This window comes from Strigops habroptila, chromosome Z (assembly GCF_004027225.2).
Source record: "Strigops habroptila isolate Jane chromosome Z, bStrHab1.2.pri, whole genome shotgun sequence".
Taxonomy (NCBI): domain Eukaryota; kingdom Metazoa; phylum Chordata; class Aves; order Psittaciformes; family Psittacidae; genus Strigops; species Strigops habroptila.
The window spans coordinates 83,292,720-83,313,569 of NC_044302.2; the positions used below are offsets into that span (position 1 = coordinate 83,292,720).

Below are 20,850 nucleotides of genomic sequence, written 5' to 3' on the forward strand. Positions count from 1 at the left end.
GGCTGTTTCTGTCAATAGAGGGAGCTGACGAAAAGCTAAATGAGCCTTTGAACTTGCTGACTCCTGCTTCCAGCAGTGCTTAGGGAAAGTGAGGAAGGGTTTACATGCTGCATGAATGAGAAAAGCTTCCTGGAAGGTCTAGGGAACTAAACATGGATTATTTCTTGATTAATAATTGAAATCTTTAGACAGCAAATAAAAGATGCTGTTTAGTGTTCAGGATGTATACCTACGATGCCCTGGCTGTTGGTCAGAAAGTGCAATTCTGTCTTCTGCTAAGCAGAATACTAGAGGTGTTCAATAACACATGTCTAGCTCTAGGAAACTCAGATTCTGAAATAAGATGAAGTCTTCCCTACTTCAGTTTCTAGAACAGAAGGTCCTGCATGCTGCCTCTACAAGCAGTGGTGAAAACCTATATGGCTCTGGGAAATTGAATATTGATTTCCTATGGGGTAGGATCCTGTGTAACCAGTCAATAAATCTAGTAAGACTGGATGTGAGCTGCAGTAGTAAACAGACCCTTTTTATGAAGGGAATGATCAATCTGACCTTTTTTAGACATATCTTTTAGGAGAAGATGAATAGTGCTGTAGAAATGTCTCTTTAGCTTCACTGACAAAAAGAAAGCAGGGTGACTGGTTCAATTGTCAGTATTTGCATTGTCCCACTTAGTGTGTCAGATCTGCTTTTAGAATACTGGTACTACAAAATCAGTGCTATTCTGAAAAGTACTTGACAAATATCCCTGTGTATGGGTTTAAAAGGAATTGTTACCGTTAGAATTGTTTTTTCCAGTGACATCTCAGGTGCCTAAGAAACTCTCCAGCATAAAAACTGTTGTGGCTCTAGCTAGCAGACATGCTGCAGCAGGCTTGGAAGGAAGGAATATCAGGAGAGCTGGAATGGAAAAGAAACAGGTGAGTAATGAACATTGAAACGCACAGGTAGGGTATTTGCTTTCCTGATTTCTTCTTTTTTTTTTTTTTTTTTACCTTGTTGCGAGCCTGGAATCTGTTATGTGGGTACTATTTTACTGACGTGGAGAACAGTAACATGAGGAGGTCTGTTTAGGAAATGTCTCCTAGTCAAATGTCAGGAGCAATTCCTTAATTATTTATTTGATTCAGCTTCTCTTGCCTTCCTCTAGGCTATTGTCCTGCAAATTAAAATCAGAACTAAGCTAATGAACCCCTCAAGATGCATTTGTTACCTCTGGGGGAAAACATGTATTGTAAAAACTATGCATGAAAAGCATGAATGACTCAGTTTTCCATTTGCTTTAGTAACTACTACGTGTGAAGAAGATAATTTCTTCAGTTTTGCAGTATGTAGCTGTTCATTTTGTCACGAAGACAGAATGAAGAGCTATGAAAAATTCGCCAAAAAGTAGTTTTTTATTTTTCAAAAGAAATTTTTTTGTCATTACAATACAAGGTCAGCTTCTTGGCCAAGGATGAAAGAACACATGGAATCTGCCTCACATGTGAAACAGGCTTCAGATCACTTCTCATGTAGATGTTATTTTCTGTGGCTGTACGCTTTATCCCTTCATTTTTCCCTGTGGACACTCACACACTTTTTTCTTTTTTTTTCTTCTTTTTAGATATTATCCATGCTTTTTGGCCATCTTAAATAAACCTATGCTCCAGCCACCCACCCGTTTCTGTTCAATAACTTCCTGAAAATTTTCTGTTCACTAACTTACAAGGATCTCATTTCAAGCATAGTGATACTTGTCTGTTGTAGTAAAAGATGCTACCATAACATTACACTCTAAACCACTTCTTTATTTTAGTGCTATCTAATTGTTACTTTTCATATATTAAGTTGTAAACTTTTAGTCAGTGACCATGCTTTTTCTTGTGCTCTGCTTTCCTTGACGTACCAGTTGCAAGGTCACTGCTGAGGATGCTGATGGCTATTTTCAGCTCCTTTCAAAAACAATGCTTTCTTCTTTCCTGTCCCCCTCCATCGTCTGTGAATTTCAGAATTGTTTAATTAAACAACTCAATGGGTTTAATAATCTTAGTTGAATCTATCCAACAAAGACATTTAATATTTTTTTCTTTTTTTGTGAGATAAGAGCTTTTTATAAAGTAATGTATGTAAACCATTCTTCCTTAAAATGTAGTGTCTTCTGAAAGATGAGTACCTGTCATTGTCCTCGCTCTTAGTCATAAAGTCATAAAATGCTTTAGGTTGGAAGAGACCTTAAAAAGTTATGTAATCCACCTGCCTTGCAATGAGAAGGGACCTCTTCAACTAGATTGCTCAGAATCCCTTCTTTCCAGGGATGGCTATTTACAGCCTCTCTGGGAAACTTGTCCCAGTGTTTCACCACTATTATCCTAAAAAATGTCTTCCTTACATCTAGTCTGAATCTATCCTCTTTCCTTGTCCTATTGTTACAGGCCCTACTAAAAGTCTGCCCCCATCTTTCTTACAAGCCCACTTCAAGTATTGAAAGGCCACAATAAGGTCTTCCCAGAGCCTTCTCTTCTCTAGGCTAAACCCCTGTCAGCCTGTCTTCATAGGAGAGGTGCTCCAGCCCTTTGATCATCTTCATAGAGTGGAGTAGAGGGAGTCACCTCCCTTGACCTGCTGGCTATGCTTCATGTGATGCAGCCCAGGATTCGGTTGGCTTTCTGGGCTGCGAGTGCACATTGCCAGCTAATGTCCATTTTTTTCATCCACCAGTACCTCCAAGTCCCTCTTCGCAGGGATGCTCTCAATCTCTTCATCCCCCAGCTGGTATTGTTGCCAGGGGTTGCCCTGACCGAGCTGCAGGACCTTGCACTTGGCCTTGTTGAACCTCATGAGGTTCGCATGGGCTCACTTCTCAAGCTTGTTCAGGTCTCTTTGAATGGCATCCCGTCCCCCAGGCATGTCAACTTCACCATTCAGCTTGGTGTTGTCTGCAAACTTGCAGATGGTGCACTTGATCTCACTGTCTACGTCATTGATGAAGATACTAAACTGTATTGATCCCAGTATGTACTGTGTGTCAGTCTTCCGTGTGTCAGTCTTTCATCTCTACAGTGAAGTAACTTACCTAGAATTACACTGTGATTTACAAGCAGGAGTTGAGTTAGAACTAAGATATTCAGAGTTCTGCATCAAGGTCCACAACCGTTTCCTAAAAGTGTGATATGGGGGTCTTTGAGGTAACATTCTGGGATGACCAAATCTTAAGTTCTCCCTAACACCATTTGGAAGTCAGTCCAAATCTATTAATCTTCTTAGATATAGTAATTAATGGCTATTTAATTTGTGCTGCCTTGAAGCATTAAAGAGTGGGATGCATTAAAAAATAAAATCTTCTCACATTTCAGTGAATGTGTGTGGTCTCTTTGTGGGCCAGAAGATTACTTCCTTGTATACACAATTGGTTTTCCACAGAAATGTCTTCACTTATTTTAGAGGGACACAGATCCAAGCAATCTGATCAGCTTTCTGCCAAGTTGTCTATATAAATTATACAGAAAGTGCCTCTCAAAGACGAAGGGCTGCTGTAGAACAACTGGGATATATAAAGGAGGAATGCTTTTTTTTTTCTGGCTATGTTTTTATAAGACATTTCTTAACATGATTACAACAGGGTTTTGAAGAAGAGTAACAATGAGTGTGCTCGGAAGCATAGATTTCACAGGCATTGGAGGAAGAACATACTAATCTTCAGTGGTTGGTAAAAACATCAGCTGCATTTCCACCTGACTGTAATAAAGAATTACAGACCAAACAGACAACTGGCATCAAAGCATTCAACTTGGTGCACATTGTGAATAAATGCACACTACTAGGGACTGGTGAAGAGATTCCTATGTTGTGCGAGCTGATCTGAGCCTTTGCCTGAATCTTGGCTAAAGGCCTAAGCTAATTAAAAAAAAATAAAAAGTTCCAGTAACAGTTCAGATCTACCTTTTCTCATCTCTGCTGCATCATCTGTTTCTTTGAGCCCCCAGGAAATGATAATGAGACACCTTGTAGATATTTTTGTTTTCATATTATAATACTGGTTTAAGTATTATATGGTTTAAGTATTTAAGTATTGGTTTATGTTTTTATAAGACATTAAGTATTAAGTATATGGTTTAAGTATTTAATGCAGGCGTAGAGTCCGAGCTCTGGAACCCTGTTTTGAGAAAGGACTCTGACATCCAGTAGGTCTCATGCTGGAATCAATGGCCCTGCAGTGTATACACCACAAACCCGATCTTCTCTCATAGGGCAAGCCTGAGACATCAGACTTGCTGACTGCATGCAGAAAACAGGGTATTGTTTGCTGGTAAAATTAGCCCAAATGCTAATTCAGAAGAGGACAAGAGCACACTAAGGTTTGGCAGGTGACCTGTGGTAGTACCTACAGCTGTACAGGCCTGGGGCCTCTTCCACTGGTAAGATGGCCTTGTTCAGACAGGTTTGTTAAAGTTTGTGTGATCATTAGCAGTGAATTGGTGTTTTATGGAAGGAAAGATGATTGCTTAAGTTAGAGCACATGATCTGTACACTGGTATTCTATATTTGTTACTGACTGCCCATCCAAAAGACAAGCATTTCAAAGCTTTTTTTAACAAGTGTTAAACTCTTTGAGGGGATTTATGTTGTCCATGATGCTAAAATACGTTTTTGACAGATGTCTTCATTCTGTCTTGTTTTCACTTCATTGCATTGACAGAAATGTCCTTCTCAGCTTCCAGTGATCCAGGACGAAGGATATAGCATTGCAGAAGGAGGTGACATGAAGGTCTGTGAAAATACCAATTGCACCTGGAAGGGTATGTTGCATTATAGCGAATACGTTCGTGCACACTGAACAGTAAGATACAGCAGGCTGCGTCTACACAGGAAAAGCAAGTGCATCTACCTGTCCCAACAAATGTTACAGGATAATACAAAGTGGCTGAAATCTGTGCTATGCTGCTCAGGGCTGTTTCTAGAGTTCCCCTGCCTGTGGGAACTTCTTCCAGTGTGGTTAAGCCCTAGTATTTTACCTGGCTCTCCTTTGGGTTCCATCTGATGCATTGATGGGCTTAAAACATTAATTTCCTTCCAGCTTTTCAGTTTTACAACCCTACAGATAATGTAGGGGCACAAGATATGTATTTCATGGACTGTTGAGTACATGAAAGTGCAAGGCACGCAGAGATGGTGGGGTCTTGTTTCTCCTACCTGTAAGGAAAGGTAGTTAGAGTAAACTGAACTGCCTGTGGTTTCATCTGTTGGGGAGCTGGTTAATTTGGTCCAAAAGATTTCTTAGGAATGAACGAGCATAAGAGAGTGTGAATAATCAGGTGATGGAAAATAAGGCAGGGTGTGAGGAGCTAACCTGTGAAATAATACAGATATTCCCAGAGTTATTTGAATGTGAGGCAGTTCAGTAAATACCAAACCAATATTTTGTTATGTTCTCTCTTGGACAGAAGATTTGTTTTGGTGATCTGGCTATTTCTGTGTATGATGGGTTCTTACCAGTCAGGACCTGATTCACGCTCAAGTGAAAACAGTAAAACCAGCTTCTTTATGAATCGGTAGTTCAGCTCCTGTAGAAGAAGTTGGGGGCTATGCAATAGATTTATATATTCTGTTGTTGCTCTTCTTCATGCAAATAAGACTCATTTCAGAGCAGTCAATAGCAACAGTATAGGGATTAGTAACAGTAGTTTGTTTGTTTTGTTTTGTTTTCCTTGATGGCAAATGTATACAGGTATCAGGAACACTGGGTTTTATCCCACCAACCTACTTGTTGATCAAGTGGTCTGATGTGACAGTACTGCCTACTTACCATTTTCCAGGTCTCATTTTGAGAAGTGAGAGAGGCATGTGATAGCCAAAATGCTATCAAAAGTCGGGGATATCTGCTAGTGCCCAGGCAAAGTAACACAAAATGGTGTAATGAAACTCAATTTGCACTAATTAAAAAGCCTGTTGTGCACATTTGTGTGTCTGTGAAGTAGTGAATGGAGCTGAAAGAGTAATCATCATGAATTTGGGGTAGATTAATTACTCATGGGAGAAGAGTAACTTGAAATGAGTAACAGGGATGATTTCATCGGTTATATTTCACTTCTTAATAACAACTACCAATGTTAAAGAAGAAACAAATTTTCAGAGTGTTTCAGAAGTGTTGCTATTAATCAAGCTGTTACAATTAAGTGCTTTAATTTTCCTGAATTATCTTACTTGGCTGGGTTCAGAAAGTTTTTGTACTTTCAAAAAATAACCAAAAATCTAGCTATTAGAAATACAGATTTTTCTGTACAGAGAATTCTCATTTCAGTGACCTTAGACCTTTTTACGGTTAGAATGCAGTGTTACACGTCCCACTGGGCAGGTCGTTCCTGCAAGCCTGCTTGATTGTTTAACTCCACAAAGTATTAGATACAGAAGGAAATCACTGTGGCCTGCTTCTTGCTGATCTTCAGTCTTTATTTGGAGAGAGAGGGAGTACCACAGCTGAGAGGGGAAACATTGATTGTCTGGTAGAAATGAATTTTGGATTAGAGGAAGAAGACTCATGACAGAGTAGGGAACAACTGTGTGAAATAAGCTCTCCACAATTTGTCACTGGATTTCCATGTAGGATGTTTATGTATGTATTTAAGTTATATTTATGGTGTGAAATTTTTTTGAACAGAGAGGGTTAGTTGTAAAGATAAATAATGTCTTCTGACCTTGGAACTTTTGCTACTAAATATTCCTCTCTGGAGAATGATTCAAAAAGGAAGTCAAAACACAGAGAAAAGTGCAGAAATGTGAATCTCCAGCTTTCTGCTCTGCACATTACTGCAAGATAATTTCTTACACATAAAAATCTAGCATTAGATGATTCATAGTGCTAATGATCTGGCTTTTTTAGTATGATGTTTAGGAGTCCCTGCAGCATAACGTAGACAAAGACCACAAAGGGTGACTCTTCTGCTTGCTCATACTTGCATTTAATTTTGTGCCTCGCTTATGTGTTGTCAGAAGCTTTGCGTGCTGTGATCAAAGTTGTGTGCTTTAAAAACCTTTTCCTGTGGTTATGTATTGATGAGGGAGACCTTTTGGTGAGAAATTAACACCAGAAAGCAAAAAAGCTAATTGCTGTATGAGGGCGTTTTGAAGTGGGAGAGCACATATAAAACATTCTGCTGCTAACAACTTTGACAGAAAACTAAGGCAAAAAAGAAAAAACCCCTCACGTTCTGTATTGAGCTGTGGTAGAATTTAAGCAAGGTATAATGGACCCTATTCTCTGTTCTAGCTGACGAAATCCATAGAGGATTGAAAGAGGTGGTAAAACTATAATGAAAGGCTTAGGCCTGAGAAAAACTGGTGGTGTTTTGCATTACGGATTTGTGTGTCATGAATCTTCAAATACAGGGTGCCGAGGGGGGAACCAAAATGAGATTAGAGCTGTTACCAAGATGAAGCCTTCCGTACCAATGGAGCCAGAAGTGAGGCTTCATATTACTGGCTTGCGCAATGATTACTGTAAGTTAATTTCTTCTTTGTGGTGGTTTTTGCAGAGATTGGGAATTCGTATGTATGTTTCAAGAAAGATGGCGAAGGTGTATCCCCTGCACATAAAATGGAAACTGCGGGACATATGCATGATGTCATTTATCTGATAAGGATGCATCTCTGAAAACTGCCTGTCCCAGGATGGAGGCTTACTGATCAAACTCTAGAATCAATACTACCTTTCATGCAGTTTCCTTTGGTTGTTGATCTCAATACAACTTTCAGGTCAACCCACTATATTTACTTCTGCTTAGTTAAATTAGACTCTATCCTGTGTCTTTCTCAATAACAAGAATTACTTTGGAATGAGGGTGTTTTGGGAACTGTAGCTGTTGCTGGAGGACCCTCGTTTCTGGTAGCAGAAATTTGAGTGAGTGATGTGGTAATCCAAAACGCAAAATGCTAGGTTAAAAAGTTCTAGTGAGAAAGCTGTAAGTCAGATCCTGCTATACAAACATGTGAGTTGTTGAGATTAGATTTATGAAGACCTTGGCTTGTTAGAGAGACTCTCCTTCGTGTAGGAGGAACACTTGTTAGTAGTGGTTTCATAGAAACATTCTCTTGCTGTTTTTCCGTAGCTAATTAAAAAGAAAAAATAGGCTTCTCTTCCCCAAACCATACTCCCCCTCTCTCCATCCTATTACCTACAACTTTTGGCAGTAATTCTTGGTGGCTTTCTTCTAGATCTAAACATACTGGACTGGAGCCTTGAAAATCTCATTGCTATTGCTGTAGGACCTGCTGCACACATCTGGAATGGAGAAACTCTTCAAGCCATTGGAAGCATTGATTTGAATTCCAGTTCCAAATACATTTCATCACTAGCTTGGATAAAAGAAGGAACTTGCCTTGCAATTGGCACCAGTGATGGAGAAGTGCAAGTACTAGATAATTTACTTTTTTAGTCTTTCTCCATTTTTAGCTAAAGTGGTCACAAGACAATTTGATACTTTTTTTTTGTTTAATGGAAACAAATAAACAACTATAGAAGAACTCTGCGGGAGACAATATATAGCATTCCCTGTATCATGCTGCATTTTACTGAAGGGCTTAGTGACATCCAGTGTTATCTACATGTAAGGGAGCTTCTGAAGCCACTAAATTCCTAATGACCAAATTAATGATTCAGTTGTCCAGAGACATTCGGTTTTGGTTTTTTTTGCTACCAGTAAGAGGAAGTCTTTTATTAAATTATTTTACTCAGCACAGGGTATTTTTTTCTTGGCTCTCTCTTGCTAAATTCACTGTAGTGATCAATGCCTTGAGATCTCAATCCAAAACTTTCCTTACAGATTCACACATGAGAATTTGCCTTTAATCTGATTACATACATACATCATAGCCTGCTGTTATAGGACAGTCCATTGTTAAAAGATTTTTGTGGGACTTTGGCTGAGATGCTAGATAATAAGGGGACCTACGTGCTGCAGTACCGAGTCAGCAATCTGAAAGTACTGAAGACCGGTGCTTTCAAGTATGGACTTCCAAATACTGACATGTTATTAAACAGCTTTGAACTCAGAGAAGTGTATTCTGTTCAATCCTCTCTGACTTCAGCATCACTGATATAGGTGCCAAAATTTGGAAATACTCCTTACTTGTGAAATTAAGGAGCTTGAGATTGTGCGTATGCTGAATCAGAACTGAGCAGTGACTTACTTGCAAAAAAATGAACAGAACAAAAATCTTTTTTCTTTTTGTTGTTAAATTTGAATTTCTTGTTTTGGCTTGGCAGCTGTGGGACATTGAAACCAAAAAGAGGTTGAGAAATATGTTTGGTCACCTGTCTGTGGTTGGAGCTCTGAGCTGGAATCATTATATTCTGAGCAGGTGAGTGGTATAGTGTATTCACAGAAACGGCATTGCTGCTTTTACTTACACAAATGTCCTATTCATTTTAGCTGTTTTCCTTGGCTTTGCTCAAAAGTGATTTATTCTGTCTCTCTACTTATCAGCCATCTCAGAAATCATATGTAGATTTATTGTATGTAGGAAAGCAGCCAAAGGGGATTCAGCCTGCCTCCTTAGTCTCCGTTTCTTACTTTCCTTCCAGAAAACTGTCACCACTTGCAGAATATTGCTAGGCTCTGGATTTGTGCAAAGCCTCAGCTTGAGATGGTATCTCCATCGGGTCTGGACTCCCAGAATTATAACCTGCCGAGTGCTGGGCAGGAGGCATGTAGTTTTGACTGCCCCTCCACTGATACCAAGACTGCATCTGTCTTTTGAGATGCCCAGTGAAACACAGCTGCTAAGAGTTGCACACCTCTTTAGCTGTGTATCTACAAGGGAAGGCCATCTCACTGCTATCCAGGAGGCTTGAAGTGCTTGACCTTTGCTTTGCCAAAGGTGAATTTTATACTGGCTGGTACATATTTAGGAATCATTTCAATATGGGGACTCTGATGGGTAAGATCGAGTGTGCTCTTTTGCATTTTTTTACTTCCACTTTCAGATCTTTGACTTGAAGGAGCTGAGGGGAGACTTGTCTATGATGGATGCCTCTATGATTTTAAAATCGTGGGATAGTCTTCTGTTTTACTTAGGTGAAGAAATAATAGCAAGGGTGGACTGACTTTGTTAAACTCAAAATGAAACTCGTATCTGGGTAGGAACACTAATGGTAGTTTTGTTTTGATTTCACAATATTCTCTGGTTTTGATTGTATTAGGTCTCCTAGGTGGAGTGAGGTACATGGTTACCAGCTGAACACCAGTTGATAAAATGCTGTTGCTGGAGCAGATGCGCTGGGTGGGTTAAGTTATGAGGATGCAGCTATAACATCCTGCCAGTGCCAAGTGGTGTAACCTTGTAACCTTGTTGCATTTCAGCAAGTTGCTGAAATGCAACTTGCATTTCAGCTTGGCCAAAGAAGTGAAAACAACACAAACTTTAATTACAGATCCCTCTGAGTAGGAATTGTTAATAAAATACAGCATGAACCTGTGAACTTTACAGATTAGGTTGAGATAATATTTATTGCTTTTGGTAGATTGGAGGCTAACCAGTTCATTCTAACATTAGAGCAGAGTTAAAATATCTGTATAAGTAGAAAAAAAGATGTATGGTTAATATTCATTGGTAATAAAATAAGAGCAGCATTCTTACAGTAAACTTCACTATGGACAATTGATAATTTGGGATTTTATACTAATTTCTGTGGTTAGAAATAGTCCAACAACACATCATCATGAACTGTAAATAAATTTCAGTACCATAAATTAACCCACCACACTATTTTGTTGTCTTCTCTTTGCCTTTAGCAAAACAGATGCCATCTTCTGTGTTAAAAGCAAATAATTCTGATTTCTTTTTATGCCGAGTGGAAAAATGTTCTTTCAGCCAAGATTTTCAGGCACCCAGTTCCTTTCCACTTACACTACTAGAATTACTGAAGACCTTCATATGGCCAACACAGGCAATTCAGTTCTGTTTCTTTGTTCCAGAAGACAAATGTCATAATAACAAATGCTCCCAAATCCTCCTCCTTTCTCTTATCTTTTATTGCTGAGCAGATTTCATATGGTCTGGAATATCCCTTTGGTCAGTTTGAGTCAGCTGTTCTGGCTATGTCCCCAACCAAGGTCTTGCCCAGCCCCGGCCTTGGTGAGGGGGGGTTTGTTGGAGAGACAGCCTTGATGCTGAGCGAGCACTGCTCAGCAGAAGCCCAAACACTGGTGCATTACAACGCCTTTCTAGCTACCAGCACAGAGCACAGCACTATTGAGGGCTGCTATGGCAAAGCTAGCTCCATCTCAGCCAGGCACAATGCACTGGGTTAGATTTTCTGCTTCTTATTTAGTAGGAAAAATCTATATAAATCTTTGGGACGCAAATGGTAATGCCTTTGCATATAATGCATGTATTCACATGTATTTTCATAGGTATTTTCTATTAAGATGTGCCTAATACTCACTTGAGCACTGCTTGGTTGTATTCTTTCATGGTTTTTTGAACTTCAAGAGATTTGGCAAGTCCATAACACAAGCACAACAGAGTGATATTTTTTGCAGTCAGTCAGTTTCGCGTGTGCATTTTGAGAGCTTCCAAATCACTCAACTGCATATGAAAAATCTTTAAGACCCAGTACAGGAAAGTCATCAGTCATTATTGCCTTAAATTAGTTTACTGTAGTAGTCAGGTATCTGTTTCTTAGATACCCAGAAAGATGGTATTGAACTTGCTGATGTTTTCAGTGTCATCATGACAGTTGGAAATATGAATTTGTAGCAGGAATTGCTTCTGTTTTGTCATGTTTAATGCAGGTAATTTCCTTAAAAAAGCAGGAAAAGAAAATGCACTGCAAGGTATTCTCAGTATTTTCAGTTCAGATCTGCTGTTGATGTAATGCCGATATCTGGGAGCTAAGCTGTAATAGTAGCTGTGCTTCCAGGTGGCGTATTTCCTTCTTCCTTTGGTAGACTGATGATGCTGGCTGTAGAACCGTGCATCCATTTCCTAACAGGCAATTAGTGCAACAGTGTCAAGCTTTACAGATTTTTGTTAAGCCTGGAAGTGGGAAGGAGAAAGGAGTCGAGGGAAGGGACAGAACCGAAGAACACACTGTCAGTTGCTAGTAAGCCCTTTCCCAGAGCAGTGCAGTTTTACACTGCCTCTTTGTTGGGTGTGGAGGCATATCCAGCCTTGGCAAAAATCATCTTGTGAAATGATTTTTCATGAAGAACAGGAAATAGTTTGCATTAAATGCCTGACAGTTGAACAGGGTGCAGATTAGTGGCATACAATGCAATGTATCTTCAGGAAAATGAAAACCACAAGAGACAACAAGTATTCTGCCTGGCTTGAACTGAGCAGCTCTTTGTCTCCTTTCTGTTGCCAATCACCCCTCTACAGTCAGGGTGTGCTTTCGATAGTTGGTTTGTGTTTCCTTTTATTGAATTACTGTTGTTCTCCAGGCACATTTTGTTCTGATGCGGTTTGCTTCTGAAACCATTGAAGAAACATCAGCATGATGATGTAACTTGTCTTCTTTAACATTAAACCCATTCTGTCTTTTCTCACCCACAGTGGTTCACGACTAGGATCTATTCATCACCATGATGTTCGGGTTGCTCAGCACCATGTTGGGACTCTTTGCCAAAATAAACAAAGCATTTGCAGCTTGAAATGGTCACTAACCAACCAGTGGCTGGCAAGTGGGTCTAGTCATGGTATATTGAATATCTGGCCTAATGACCCTGGTGTGAAATTGCAGTCACAACCACTGAAAACCATACCACATTCCTCAGCAGTTAAGGTATACGGAGAAGGAATGTCTGCTTTTCTATATTTGCCCTTGTGAAATTACATTGTTGATGTGGACAGTTAGGTAATTTTTCAAATTATCTCACTGATATTTATTAGTTTCTTCTGCCTGTCTGTGATGCAGTTAATTTTAAGACCAGTTCTCCTCATTCCAAGTCACAAATAAGTTTGCTAGGACTGTGATTAGGAAATGTTACTGGATTACTAGGCCTTTGTAAATATAATGCCAAACAGAAGTAAAGTTTACATCCTTCTCCTCTATCTCTGCCTTGCACAAAGAAGTTTTGTGACACAATACTTAAAAGCTAACAAACGAGATCGTTCAATTTTTTGAGTTTTGGAAAATTCTCTCTGCTGCAATTGATTTAAATATGAGGTTTGTTTTGCGTCCTGCCCATATTTTCATGTCATTGTTGCTAGGAAACAATCTGAAGTAGTAAACTGGAAATGAGACAATTAAAGATTCATCATCCTTATGAAGTCCCAGTATGTGTGGGAGAAAGGACAGGTATTAGCAATTAGAGGCAGAGGAGTCCAGCATTTATAAGCTGTTTATCCTCCTGAAAGAGCCTGAGGCTGGCCCAAAGTGCTGGGGTTAAAGAGTCAGAGGAGTTTATTGAAACAGGTGGAATTGAGTTCTTAGTTTTTTTCAGTTGAGTCTGAGCCTTTAGGCATATTCTGAAAATACCTCAGAAGAAACCAGGTCTCTTTTAAGCCCTGTAAATTGTGGTGCTTAGGCTTCTACAATGACTTAGGCAGTAAGACTATCCTGCTGGGTTCTTCCAGTTTTGAGGTGTGAGTCTATGGCCTGTGAAGTTAAGCAGAGAAGATAGAGTTTTATGAGCATGTGTGTGACAGTGTAGACTACTGTGAAACAATGGCACGGGAAGCAACATTTTGAGTTTTGGGATCCTACATTGCTCTGTGTGTACATTCTGGGTGCTTGTTGCAGTTCATTTTTCCAACTAGGCTTTTAAGGAAAAACTATTGTTTTTTCAGCTAACTTCCTAGTGTAGTCTGTTCTGGTATGTTTTCTTGTTTGGTTGGTTTTGGGTTTTCTTTTTTTTTTTTTTTTTTTTTTTTCCCCCAGGCTATGGACTGGTGTCCTTGGCAGTCCAAAGTCCTTGCTACAGGGGGTGGAATGAAAGATGGGATTTTGCGTGTCTGGGACATTAATCATGAGAAAATCATCCAAAGTGCAGCTACAGATTCTCAGGTGAAATGATGGAATGTCTGAATACTTAGGCTATGCTCTTCTTGTATAGCTGTGCCTATTTGGCAGACTCCCACTGACTTTGAGGGTGGTTCTGTGGTCAGAGGAACAGCAGGATTTTCTCTGGATGTGCAGTTGTGCTACATTCGGCACGGCAGTGTGTGATTAGACTCAGAAGCAGTTTGTTGTTTCTTATTCACCAGATCTGTCTCCACATAGAAGTGATTGAAGAGGAGGTGGTTTTGCAGCCAGACACTTCTCATAATCTTTTCCTTATTGGAAGTAATAGTTTTGGCCAAAATTCTTCATGTGGAGAGAATGTTGAGGAGGAGGGAAAGTTCCCAGAGTGCTCGGGTGAGAAGAGGTGTAAGAGTCAGAGGTCAAACATCCGTCTCTGGAGTTTGAATATTAGGAGACAGAGGAACAGATTTTCAGCTGGAGTAAAGCAGCAAAAGTGTTTATTTTCCTGGAGCTATTACAGCTTAGCTGAGGATATGTTTGAAGGGCTTTCCTATTATACTGATAGACTATTGTCATATTTAGATAAGACAATAAGGCAACTGTACTTTGAAGTGTTGTAACGAATTGAATGATCCTTCTAAATAAGTAAATATTTTGCTGGGACTATTTCACAGTAGCTTGTTTAAACACTGTAGATAACATTTCAGATTTACTGGATAATGTATGTTGATGCTTTCTGAAAACTAAAGCAGAATTTTAAATTGCAATAGATTTGTTCCTTGCTCTGGTTACCCAAAACCAGCGAACTGATGACTGGACATGGCCTTCCTGGACATCAGATGAAAATATGGAAGTATCCCATACTTATAAATTCATCAGAACTCTATGGCAAGTATTTCAGTTAGTAGTTTTAATTCCTTCCGTTGACTATCTGTCTAACCAATGTGTTTTTGCAAGTGCATACCTCATGCATTTATGTAAAAAAAGAGTTAAAAAAGCAGTCACCTACACATCCTTCCTCTGCCTACACAATGCATTCATGTGCACAATCCTGATTCATGCGATTGTAAAGGTTGACTTCTTAGGATAATAGTCTAAGTTGCTTCTGCAAAATTTTTTCGTTTCAATGATGGGATTATCTCCTGTTATTTCTAAGGCTATCCCAGGTGCAGGGTGTGGATTTCCACTTCTCCCTAAGGCTTACTAGGCCTGGATTGAGTGTGTTAATGTCAGGTTGCTTCAGATATATTCTAGGCTAATGGCCTTCTAGCTAATATGAACTAGATTTGGCTCTTTGAATTTGCAGCTCATCATGCTAGGATACTGAACCAGCTTCCAAATGATATTTAAAATAAATCACCATGTGTTATTGCTGTCTGGGTTTTAATGAATGATTTTGGCTGTGAAACAATGTGGTGCAGCATGTTTCCTTTGTACCATGTTGACAGCTAGAGGAAGGTGGAGTTTCCTTGCAGCATTGTGTAGGATTACATTACACCTAAGAGTTGTTCCTTGCTATTAGGCCTTCTTGTTTCTGGTGCTTGCTGTCACTCCTATCCGTGAAGTTTTACTTGTTTCAATGTTAACTGAAGTGACCCAATAGAAGTGTCTGAAGTTAAAGGAAAAAAACAAACTACGTGTGCACTGGCTGCATTTTCTTATGTATGGTTGGTTTTTCATACTCATGGACAAGATACGTCCAAAGAAGCCTTGGAATTTCAACCAGGGACTTGGGTGGAACCAGGGACTTGGCTTCAACAGTAGCCTGTAAGAGGAAGGCACAGGAGGGTCAAAACAAAGACGGATGGAAGAGAGAGGGCAGCAGAGACATATGTGGGTCTGGTTACATGTTATCCTTGTCTAATGCTGCTTGTCTGTGTTGCTTTTCCTTCGCTATCCCTCCTCATTTATGTACATCTTTTAAGGTAATGTGATGCTATGAGTAATTATCTGGAAGCTTGAGGTTTCTCAAATCTTTGTAAGTCTTGATTATATTACATGAAATGAAAACTAGATTTAATATTACCTTTGAGAATAGTGTATGGAGTAAAACATTTACCATATAAGTCAAGTGCATTGGTAATTTAGTGAACCTGGAGTGTTACTCATCATCCTGTTTCCTATTCAGTTTACTCATCTGCAAAAGAAACTAATTTTCATGAACAAAAAGACCACGTAATTGTTACACAAATGTTCCTGCTTATGAAAACTCTTAATAAGAGTTTTGAATGTTGTAAGAAATTGAATGTTGGAAGCAATTGTAAGCAATTGAATGTTGGAAGAAATTGTGAATATATCAAAATATGTTCGGAAAAAATATTGTGATGGATGATTGTGAGGTGATTCTAAATCAGCCTCAAACACCCTTAACCTCGAGTTTTATACCCAAAGAAATGAACAGATAAATTGTAACTAAATGTCATTGTTAAATATTCCTGCAAAATGTGAAGATTTCAGCTAACAGTGAAGAACCATCAGCAACTGTTGGGTACTTTAGTAATTGAGGTTGCCTATTACTGAGCAGAACAGAATAACAACCGAAAGACAGTAACCTTTTTATAGCATTGATTCCTGTTTTCTTATTCAGTTTTCTTATTGCCTTCAGCTCTTTCTTAATGTGAACATATTCTATAGATAATTTTAGATATTATTAGATAATAGAGCTTCCCACGTCCTGTGCAGCATGTTTTGCTGCTGCAGTAAAATGGAACAAGCCATAGTGTGGTTGAGGATGGTGAAAATGACTGGCATAATCAGTACAGAATTGTGATGTATCTTTCCTTTTTTGTATATATTTTATTTTACAGGTCACAAAGGGAGAGTCCTTCACACAGCCCTGAGCCCAGATCAGAGCAGGCTCTTTTCTGTTGCGGCTGATGGGACAGCTTGTCTGTGGAAATGCCATGAGACTGGGGAGAACAAGTACAGCAGCAAGGCTTTTTCTGAGGGTTATTTGAACTCATTTTTGTGAACTTCTTTTCCTTGAAAGCAAATGATTTAAATGTATTATTTAGCCCATTCAATAATTCAAAATATGTGTGTTCCTTCCAATGGAAACATGGCAAAAGATAGTACAATTTTTTTCAAGAGAAAGCAATTTTCCTCATCAGTCCATCATGTGAAATGTTAGTAGCTTGTCTTACTTATCCTAGAGGAAAAATATTCTAACTCTGAAGAATAGCACCATATTTAGTTTCATTAAACTGGCAAGCATGGATGGAATCCACCCTGTGTCAACTACCAGCATAAAGTTGTAGGTCCTGCTTTTAGCTAAGATGCTTGTAAGTAATTTTACATCATCTTAGCATCTCCATTGGAAATCACATTCAAATGTGTATAAATTGCCTTGAATCATTCAAAGGCTAGGATCAGCAGAGGCCAGTCCAGGGGTCTGTATTGTTCTGTATATCACATAGGTCATGGTACAGAATCTGTTTAGATATTTGTAGAGATCTAGGTTGAATATGTAACTGTACATAGATATAAATGATTTCTTGGGAATTCTGTATTGTTTTCACAGTGGTAATGATAACTAGCTTAATTAGCAAACTCTCTCTATTGGATTTTGATTTGTTTCCTTTCCTTAAATCCACCTACTATGTTTGACAATGAAAATATAAATAATCGCATAATAATTCTATTGTTATGCATAATTCTGTAATCAACTGGTTAATAAGCCAGGTGGACATAGTCAAGCAGCACACTCTTTTGATCAAACACAACAGTTAGTTCATTCATTCCTCAAGGGTACGAGTTTAATTCTGTGTGTCAGCAAACCTGGTAGCTGTTGCCTTCTTATGAATTTTATTTAGTGCTCATGAGAACCAAGCATTTTGGACTTTAACAGACATTGGCCTGTGTAAGACTTGTACGCTGTCAACAGCTAAGAAAGGATGTCAGGATTGGTCTTCAAATGCTATTCAGATGCAACTTAGTAGTACTGTTCAAAACATATTCTATCCACAGATGTCTTTGGAGCTTTGGTTTTATTATTAGGAGTGACGAGAGGCAAGTGATAAGGATTCACTCTTGCATTTGTATCTTAGAAGCCCCGTGAGCTCAGAAACTCATATTGTTTGGATTTTTTTTTTTTTCTGGAAATGTATTTAGACTATTTCCTGTAAGTGGGGAAGAATGGGAGGTTAGGGGAGTAAAGCAGTGTCAGCCCATGGAAAATTACACTGTGATCAAATGCATGAAAAGAGATAGGATATGTTAACAGGGACGCAAATATCTCTGGAAATGAATGTGAAACTATCATGGCTTTAGTTCTCACCATTTTTAAAACCTCATCTTCTGCTGTTCGTAAATCACACGGTTGCTAACTTCAGGTCTGGAAGGTTGAGACCACTCATATTTTTTACCTAGTAATTTACAATAAACCTGCTACTGACCTGCTGGTTTCTGTGGTCATCTTGTGTGGTCTTCAAAACAGATTAGAAAATGGAAACGTTGAACATCATTTGAGAAATGACTACCAAGAAGCTGATGTCTAAGAATGGGAAATAACTTGTACTGTGCCTGTCTTCTAATATGAGTGTGTTTGTTGCAGTAAATTTTATTAAAGTTTTAGAATCTGACTTAAAATATTCAGTGAGAAAGTATTATTGCACCCCAGACATCACAATGATATGAAATGATCATAACATTTTTCTTAGCTAGTACGTAAACTTGTATGGGTTCCATCCCAAAGTGGTGGAACTGTATTGGGCATGGGTTCATGCCTCTTGATCAGAGAAAGTGCCTGCCTAGATGAAAACTCAGTTCTATCTTCTTGCTCTTCTGCTTTTTTTTCCACAGGTTTTCACTACTGGCAGTGGTGACAGAGGATTGAATGTTTTGTTTACCATGTAAGTCCAGTTCCACTAGCTCATTTTGCCAATTCACTCAATTCACTAAACACTCTGTCCTGGTTTCAGCTGGGATAGAGTTACTGTCTGAAAAAGGGAGAAATACTGAACAATAGGCTTTGAGCGGGATTTTCCACTGACAAGGATGCTGCTGTGACTTCCATGGAGGTGGGAAAAGCAGACCAAAGAGGAAGCAGTAAGATGAAGAAAATAATATAGCAGGATGAAAGAAAGGCAGTGAAAAAATGGGCAGAGAAGAAAGAAATTAAATAAGACTAATGCATGGGAAGAGTGAAATAGCCCTACGTGGTCAATTGACTTGAAGATCAGCTACAGATTTTTCACTAGATTGATAAAGATATTTTTGTTTTCTGGAGGTTTTTACAATCAGTTCTTTCCTAAGCAAGGGTTGGTAGTTTGGAAGAACAGAAAAAGTCTGGACTTGATTATTTCCTGTGTGATTAAAGACAGAATCAAAGTAACCATTTTGGGTACCAGCACCAGTCGGTGGGACAAATTCTCCTCTCAGTTTTACTGATGCAGTCTTACTTTGCTGGGACTTCTCTCTGCTCCTGCTTTGCTTCTGTGCTTGTGTGTGCTTCTGTGTTCTTTAAGCTCCCTTCCAACCCAACCCAACCCACTCTATGAAATTAAAACCAAGACCTTTTAGAGACATTTGTGGCATTGAAAATGCCCAAGGCTCTTAATTTTTCACAGGAGCTCTGTTTGCTGTTTGACAAGTAGTTGTTGAAGCACTTAAAAATGTCCCTGTGTATCTGAAACAGTAGTGTCATCATAAAATTAAGATTGTTTTATGTTATGAACAGTGCTTTATCATAGTGATACTCCAGTAAGGCACTTTCCATTATTTCTCTGGAAGATGAGTTTTCAGCTCATTTTTTAACATAATCTTGCTGATCTTGGTGCATTCTGCAAGCTTATTGCACACCCAAAACATTAGGTACACAGACTATCTGTACTGTAACAGATGGACCTTACCATATAAATTGACAGCTGCAAGCAGTAGATTTTTATTGACATTTCTTTATTAAATGTAAAGTACATAAAGGGATGAAATGAGGTTTCAAATAGAAGACAGTTAGGAAATGCATACCTATTCTGTCCCACAACCAGAAACTTCAGTTTCTGAAGCCTGTAAAATCAGGAGCTCTGTTGTGGAGAAACTACCAAGTTTTTCAAGTATCTGAAGCTGTGCCTAGCATCTCACTAACTTTCAGGGTATTTGCAGCAGTCCAGGTATGGAAGAGCTATCTATATACTGTATATACTCAGCATGCAGTAAGGACACAGACAGCTGGATTAGATTCTTGGTCAGAAATACTCATCCATGTAGAGCCCAGTCCAAATGTGCAACGCAAAAATGTTGGAAGCTTAAGTCACAAATACCGGTTGAATGGTTCTGTGGCTGACAGTATAAGCTACAAGTCCTGCTGTAGCAAGCACTGTGTTCTAGCCCTGCTAAGATCTCATCTGTCCTGAAAGCAGACATATGTATTTCCATCTGTAAGGACATAAAGCTGCTAAAATTCACCATGGGAATACTTCTTTTACCAGTATAATGAAGTGTTTTTTGAAAGCCTATTTCAAAACTAGATACTGTTACACAAGTACAAACTTGGTCAAAACCTGATCTATTATGCTCCCCTTATGGTTTTCCTTATTCACTGAGGGTATTACTTTGTGAGTCAAGCGTAGACACCAGGGTCATCATGTTTTCCGTACAATTAGAGTGGTAGCATGGGTAGTGAATGTGTTTTTGAATCTGAAAAAACTGTCTTTCTCTTGCTGTCTGTGAATGAGGTCCAAGAACAACTTTGCCTCCTTCCCTTTGAAGAGTGACAACATGGATAGTGGGATTCGCTGCTGTAACTCCATAATTCTTTGTGGTTAAAGTTGGTGCTATAATGCCCAGCTGCTACAGAATCTCTTTTCTCATGCCTGAAAAGCAACAGTAATTAGAAAAATATAAAGATTTTACAAGTAAAAAAAATTGACTTGGTGAATCAAAATTCTTGCTATCCTATTTTCAGCTTC

The 20,850-nt window shown here is 38.9% G+C and overlaps 1 protein-coding gene across 3 annotated transcripts in view; it reads left to right on the plus strand.

Annotated features, from left to right (window-relative positions):
* CDC20B (cell division cycle 20B) overlaps window positions 1–18,345 on the plus strand; it is a 32,470-nt gene extending 14,125 nt beyond the window's left edge. The window contains exons 4-12 of one of the 3 annotated variants that reach the window (XM_030470476.1): window positions 799–920; window positions 4,679–4,778; window positions 7,366–7,476; window positions 8,191–8,387; window positions 9,242–9,336; window positions 12,535–12,763; window positions 13,862–13,987; window positions 14,716–14,833; window positions 16,753–18,345. In XM_030470476.1, coding sequence (XP_030326336.1) covers window positions 799–920; window positions 4,679–4,778; window positions 7,366–7,476; window positions 8,191–8,387; window positions 9,242–9,336; window positions 12,535–12,763; window positions 13,862–13,987; window positions 14,716–14,833; window positions 16,753–16,916 — 1,262 coding nt within the window. In that variant the 3' untranslated portion in view covers window positions 16,917–18,345. The remainder of the gene's footprint in view (window positions 1–798; window positions 921–4,678; window positions 4,779–7,365; window positions 7,477–8,190; window positions 8,388–9,241; window positions 9,337–12,534; window positions 12,764–13,861; window positions 13,988–14,715; window positions 14,834–16,752) is intronic. The other 2 variants (XM_030470475.1, XM_030470474.1) reach the window with 2 other exon arrangements.
* The last annotated feature ends 2,505 nt before the right edge of the window (window positions 18,346–20,850 follow it).